The 7,240-nt window shown below is 35.7% G+C and overlaps 1 protein-coding gene across 1 annotated transcript; it reads right to left on the bottom strand.

The window, feature by feature from the left end:
- Positions 1-4,173: 4,173 nt before the first annotated feature.
- LOC138386204 (olfactory receptor 5H8-like) lies at positions 4,174-5,139 on the bottom strand. The gene has a single exon (XM_069472489.1). The coding sequence runs from the start codon at positions 5,101-5,103 to the stop codon at positions 4,174-4,176; it is 930 nt and encodes a 309-aa protein (XP_069328590.1). The 5' UTR covers positions 5,104-5,139.
- Positions 5,140-7,240: the final 2,101 nt, after the last annotated feature.

Genomic DNA, 7,240 nt, shown 5'->3' with positions numbered 1-7,240 from the left:
ACATGCTTCACACCACTGGATACTTAGAAATTTCACTGAAATAGAAAGTTCCTTAATTAAAAAGACTACCCACAATGCATGCTGCCATGCAGTTTTTTTTTTTTTTTTGTATTCAAAGATAGGCAACAAATGATTAATGAAATGATTACTCAAAACTGACTTGGCAATAGTTACACATCACTATTCAGTTATCAAATCTAAATGGTATCTAAATATTATAAAACAATATTATTATTTTATTATTATAAAATAACTTCTCTCTTCCCAATAACTTATAAAGAAATCATGGAGATCCTTTAAACTGTGATTGAGACCACTCACTACGTCTAGTGACCCGCTAGCAAAATTTGCTTCTTGTTCCTGCACTTTCATGCTCTGTTGGCCTAAAAGTTTTAGGTCCAAAGGGGGAATGTTTATTCCAGGATACACCCCATGATTCAATTACACTGTAAATTAAGATTGCCAGCTGATCATGTTGATCATCTCATCCCTCTGAATGAACAGACAAAGAAAGAAATGACTGTGTTCATTGGGGTGATCCTAACTACTAAGGAGAAGTTGGACTACTAATACACAATGGAGGTAAAGAAGACTATGTCTGGAATATAGAAGATACATAGGAGATCTCTCAGTGTTACCATGCCCTCTGGTTAAGGTCAATGGAAAACTTCAACAACTCAGTCTATGAAGGACAATTATTGACCAAGAATCATCAGGAATAAATGATTCACTGCACCAGGGAAGAAACTGCCACCACTGAAGTGCTTGCTGTAGGAAAAGAGAATATGGAATGAGTAGTTGAAGAAGCTCATAAATACCAGCCTTGAACACATGACCAGTTACTGAAATGAGGACTATAATTGCCACAAATATTTCCTCCCTTTTTGTAATCAATGTGTGTGTATACAGAGATATGAACATATATAATATATACATAGCAAATATTCCTCTCACATATCACATATTCCTTTATCACATCATGTAAGATGTGTTGACTTTACATCACAGTTTGTAAATACTATTAATATTACATCATACTACTTCAGTTGCCAGATGTCAAAGAGAAGAGTGAACATTACCTAAAGACTTAACTTCTTCTTCTGAAGAAGGTGTTCATGAGTTGACAGTTATATGCAAGATAATTGCATCAGTTAGCCAGTAATCTGATTCCTTTTATTCATTCCCAGTCCTTAAGTACTGTTTAAGAAGGTGCATAAGGGTGCCAAATTGACAATGGGGAGACTTGTGATGGACATTTTTATGTGTCACCTTTACTTGGTCATGATATGCCCAGATAACTTGTTAGAAATGCTTTCTGGATATGTCTTGAGCCTGTGTCCAGAAGAAAATCACACCTGAATTGGTGGACTGAGTAAAGTAGTTGGTACTCCCCAATGTGGATGGACTTCATCCAATCCATTGAGGGCCTGAATGGAACAGGCAGATGAAAGTTGAATTCACTCATCTCTTCCTGACTGATTGAACTGGGACATGGCTCTTCTTCTGCCCTTGGTGTTTCTAGTTATCAGGTCTAGCTATAAAGCCTATTTAGTTAGGAATCTATACCGTGAACCCTATGACTCTCAAGTTTTTGTTTTCTTGGGTCTCCGGCATGAAGATTCCAGATGTGGTATTTTTTAGCCTTCATAATAGCATGGGCAATACCTCATATTAAATCAGTATCTTTCAAAATCTCTCTCTCTCTCTGTCTCTCTGTCTCTCTTGCATGTGCTCTCTCTCTCTCTCTCTCTATATATATATATACACACACACACAACACATATATTTGTGTGTATATAGATAATATTCTCTCTATCCATATACATACACACAGATTTCTATTGATTCTCTTTCTCTGGAGAATCCTAATATAAGTATTTGCTATATACTTAGTGAATTTATTTATTTCTCTTCAAAGGTAGAGGAAACCTCTTGATGCCGCAGTTAACTACTGCCCTCAAATACATGTTACTTAGAAGGCTTCTTCTAATATGATGCAAACATTACATCATTATATCACTTGGAACAACTTCCATATGAAAATCTTAGAGAATAATGGTTCAAAGGTTGATTCATTTTCACAGGTTTTCTCTAAAGGACAGAGGTCCTTCCCAGTCACCTTACTGATAGGTGACTATATAGTTTGATTTGCAATCATTACTATCAGTCTTCCTTCTCATGAAAAAGTAATAAAAAACCGTACAGTATTTCACCCTTTGAAATAGGTACCCCGTTGAGTTCTGCAACCACCTGCCCCAAACAAGGACAAAAGTACAAAGGAGAGGATGGAAACCTTTAGAATAATTTTATAGTGCTATAATGACTATAGGATGTGTAGAAATTCTATTTTGACTGATCTCTAAATAAGCTGAATGAGAAAAATTTTGCTTAATTGATTATTTAAAAACAATTGTTCTCTAAGTGTGCTTTCAAACCAAGAGCATCAACATTGCTGAATCAAAAACTCTAATGATAGAGCTTATCAATCTATGTTTTTACAAGCTCTCCAGGTGATTACAGTTCCCACTGATGTTTTAGAAACATTGTTTGAACAGAAGCAAACAAATAAAAGGAGTCTAGACAAAAGAGGTTCTGATAGACACCCAATATGCAAATATTTAAGATTCTACCCTAGCTAGTTCACAACCCAGACTCTGAGAAATATTGTTTTAGTTTTGATTGGTGGTTGTTAATTTTTTCCTAATTCCTAATTATGTTATTTGTTTCAGCACATTCTGGGATTATAATGTTAGTAATTTCCTGAATAGTAGAAAGTATTATAAAATGATGAGGAAAATATCTCTATACATTTACATATGTACAGAGAGACTATAAATTCTTCTAAATCTCCAGATTGAGGAATGAATACACCTTAATTCTTAATACTGTTAATAACTGAGAATATTTCTATCATGTTATTAGCGTTTCAATGGGATAGTTTTTAATGCGACATCAGCAGTATGCCAGAAAACTGGGTGAACATAGCAAATAGAATATTATAATTTATATATAATTATTCATTAAGTAATATATACATATTTCTTTTTAAGTGTAATTATGTGTAGTTTCTTTTTAAGGGAAGCAGAATATCTAGTCTAAAATTCAGGCTTTGCACAAGTGTATATTTTACCTTTTCTGTAACATCCTACTATGGGAAAAAAAATTATTTACTAAAGGGAATAAATATATGAAACAGGTAAGAATGGGATCACACTAAGAGATTTTGTTGAATTTCAGAAAAGTATAAAGTAGTGGAGATTGTACTGAAAGACAAACCAGAGAAGAGGAATCTGAGGACTAGACATGTACAAGAGAAGGCTGCAGATGAAGTTTGAGTTTCTGAGAAGCTCCCACCTGCCCCTTCCATACTCACTCAACTTAAAGTAGGAAACACAGGCTACATAACTGACTACATAACTATACTCATAGTTTCATGTCTATCTTCTCATTCAAGGAAAAGGCTAATTAGGAAAATAGACTTTAAAAAAGGCAGAAGAAAGAGACACTGGATGCTTTTATTACCAATCTAGTCTTTGGGTCATAACAAAAAATGAATAAGCAAAAGTCTAGATTATTGACAAGAAACCATTAGTACAATGGAAATACCATAGAGTAATAAAAATGAGCAAACTAAAGACATGCAATAATATGGATGCTCTAGGGTGAAAGAATAACAGCAGCTGATTGTCATCCATTTACTCCCTCCCTCGGGTTTGCAGGTATCTCTTGGAGGAACAAAAAAAGAGCAAATGGCCTGCTCACCCAATCAGAAACCTGCAACCAATATAGGGTGTATGTGATATGAGTATCCAGACTACACAGCTCTATTCACTGTATGATTTATCATACAGTTCTTCTCAGAGGAGCTACACAATTTTATCTTTTCGTGTTTTTATAAAGACACATGAAGAACATACTACTTCTAAAATGTTTTCCTTTGCTTTCTACTTTAAATATTCTAGTATGAGAGGAACACATGATTAAAATTTTATGTATGTTTTCATATAGATAAAAATATTCTCAGTTTATTGAATAAAAACACATTAAATCATTAGAAAGCTAGGATAATTGCATTTGCAAAAACCGTTCAACAAGAACAAATTTATACCCACATCTAACTTGAAAAATTTTGTGTCTGTTTTACTGAAAAGAGAAGAGAGATTACTAGAAGACCTAAATTTTTCCCTTTAATGTTTTTTTCAATGAGTCTATGACTTGCTTATTTCTCAGGCTATAGATAATTGGATTTAAGAAAGGAATTATAACAGTGTAAAATAGAGAGTCTATCATGTCTCGATCATTAGATTGTAGAGATGCAGGGAGCACATACATGAAGAGAAGAGGGCCATAGTATAAAAACACAGATAAGAGGTGAGCTCCACAGGTGGAGAAGGCTTTCCTTATTCCTTTGACTGACTTCTTTTTTAAGATTGTAAAGAGAACAGAGGTATAAGAGATGAGAACCGTCAGAATGGTGAATGCTTGAATCGAACCAGCAAAAATATAAACCAGGAGATAATTAATAGAAGAGTCAGTACAAGAAATCTTTAACAATGGGATAATGTCACAGAAAAAGTGATGTACTATGTTAGAATTACAGAAGGTTAATCTGAATAAAAAACCCACATGAATACTAGCATGAAGAAAGCCACCTAGGAATGACAAGACTAATAGCCGAACACATAGTGCATTGGTCATAATCACTGGATAGAGTAAAGGTTTGCATATGGCTACATAGCGATCATATGCCATTGCTGCCAAGAGAAAACATTCTGTGGTTACACTGATTACAAAGGAAAAGAATTGTACCATGCATTCAGAGAGAGACAACATCTGACTCTTGGCAAAGAAGTTGATCAGCATGTTGGGGGTCACTGTGGATGATAACCAAGTATCCACAAAGGCTAAATTTCCAAGGAATAAGTACATGGGGATGTGAAGGTGAGGGTCATTCCAGATGACAGTAATCAGACCAAGGTTCCCTGTGATAGTGACGAAATATATCATAGAGAATGCCAGGAACAGGGGGATTTTCGAATCTGGTTGATATGTAAGTCCTGTGAGAACAAACTCTGTCAGCAATGTTTCATTTTCTTTTTCCATGTCCTCACTTGGTTTCTTCTGAAATAAAATGCAGTAAATGTAAGAAATACATATTTACTAATATTAATATTTAATATAATTTGATTCTGGGAGAACAATTTAAAGTAAAGCAAAACTATTATCAGATCACCTCTTTTTTTATTTCAGCATATTATGGGAGTACAAAAGTTTAGGTTATGTATATTGCCCATGCCCCCCCAATCCCCCCCCCCAGTCAGAGCTTCAAGCGTGTCCATTCCCCAGACAGTGCACATCACACTCATTGGCCTAGGCAAAGAATTTATGAGGAAAACCCCAAAGGCAATCACAGCAACAACAAAAATAAATAAATGGGACCTGATTAAATTAAAAAGCTTTTGCACAGCCAAAGAAACAATCATGAGAGCAAACAGACAACCTACAGAATGGGAAAAAATTTTCACATGCTACACATCTGATAAAGGACTGATAACTAGAATCTATTTCGAAGTCAGTAAAATCAGCAAGAAAAAATCAAAGAACCCTATCAAAAAGTGAGCAAAGGACATGAATGGAAATTTTTCAAAAGAAGATATAAAAATGGCTAACAGGCCGGGCGTGGTGGCTCACGCCTATAATCCTAGCACTCTGGGAGGCCGACGTGGGTGGATCGTTTGAGCTCAGGAGTTTGAGACCAGCCTGAGCAAGAGTGAGACCCCATCTCTACTAAAAATAGAAAGAAATTATATGGACAGCTAAAAATATATATAGAAAAAATTAGCCGGGCATGGTGGTGCATGCCTGTAGTCCCAGCTACTCGGGAGGCTGAGACAGGAGGATCGCTTGAGCTCAGGAGTTTGAGGTTGCTGTGAGCTAGGCTGACGCCACGGCACTCACTCTAGCCTGTGCAACAGAGTGAGACTCTGTCTCAAAAAAAAAAAAAAAAATGGCTAACAAACATATGAGAAAATGCTCAACATCTCTAATCATCAAGGAAATGCACATCAAAACCACAATGAGATATCACTTAGCTCCAGTGAGAATGGCCTTTACCAAAATGTCCCAAAACAATAAATGTTGGCGTGGATGTGGAGAGACAGGAACACTAATACACTGCTGCTGGGACTGCAAACTAGTGCAACCCCTGTGGAAAGCAATGTGGAGATACCTTAAACAGATACAAGTAGACCTACCATTTGATCCAGCAATCCCATTATTGGGCATCTACCCAAAAGTCATTCTATAACAAAGACATCTGCACCCGAATGTTTACAGCAGCACAATTCACAATCGCAAAGATGTGGAAGCCACCCAAATGCCTACGAATACATGAGTTGATTAGTAAAATGTGGTATATGCATACCATGGAGTATTACTCAGCTATAAGAAATAACGGTGATATAGAATCTCTTATGTTCTCCTGGATAGAGTTGGAACCCATTCTACTAAGTGAAGTATCCCAAGAATGGAAAAATAAGCACCACATGTACTCACCAGCAAATTGGTTTCCCTGATGGGTGTATACTTACAGATCACCTTTTAATTTTACTTATTACTACTATAATGAAGGAAACTTTTTAGGAAATAGAAGAAGAGAAAGAAAATACAATTATTTTCATTTCAAAAAATGTGCAGCAGATTCAGAGAAAATGAGATGCTTTCTGCTTATGTGCCAAATCTGTGGGGATATGATTGAATATGGTAAGGAAATCCAGTGTCTCGGACATGGATTCAGCATCAAGGGAAAAGATATTGGAAGGTCCAGGATTAACAAAGGAATTCAATGCCAGGATGAGGATCTTGAACTTTAATTCTCAGGCAATAGTTATATACTGAAAACTTTTCAAATAGGGAGTGGCATTATGAGATTTTTTAAAATGAAATATCTGATAATATAGAAAACAGGCTGCAAGTATGGGAAAATAGAGTCAGGGTTACTAATCAGGAAGCTGCTACTATTTTCCAGGGTTTTCCCTGGGACAGATTAAACAACAGAATTCTCTGGGGGAGCTGTTTGTGAGAAATATAGATTACAAGGTAATATTGCAGAAATAGACATAGTAATAAAAGAATGGAACCTAGGAATCTTAATTTTGAAACTGTTCTCCAAGTGATTCAAATACATGTGAAGTGATTAGACCATGAGAGGTATGGAAATGATGGAACAAAGAAATAGATT

Source organism: Eulemur rufifrons, chromosome 7 (genome assembly GCF_041146395.1).
Source record: "Eulemur rufifrons isolate Redbay chromosome 7, OSU_ERuf_1, whole genome shotgun sequence".
In the NCBI taxonomy this organism is placed as follows: Eukaryota; Metazoa; Chordata; class Mammalia; order Primates; family Lemuridae; genus Eulemur; species Eulemur rufifrons.
Note: the sequence above shows the minus strand (reverse complement) of the source record. Positions and strands in the feature narration are given on the sequence as shown.

Bases quoted from the DNA above. Each gene is read 5' to 3' on its own strand.
- LOC138386204 (XM_069472489.1), bottom strand. From the start codon at position 5,103: ATGGAAAAAGAAAATGAAACATTGCTGACAGAGTTTGTTCTCACAGGA.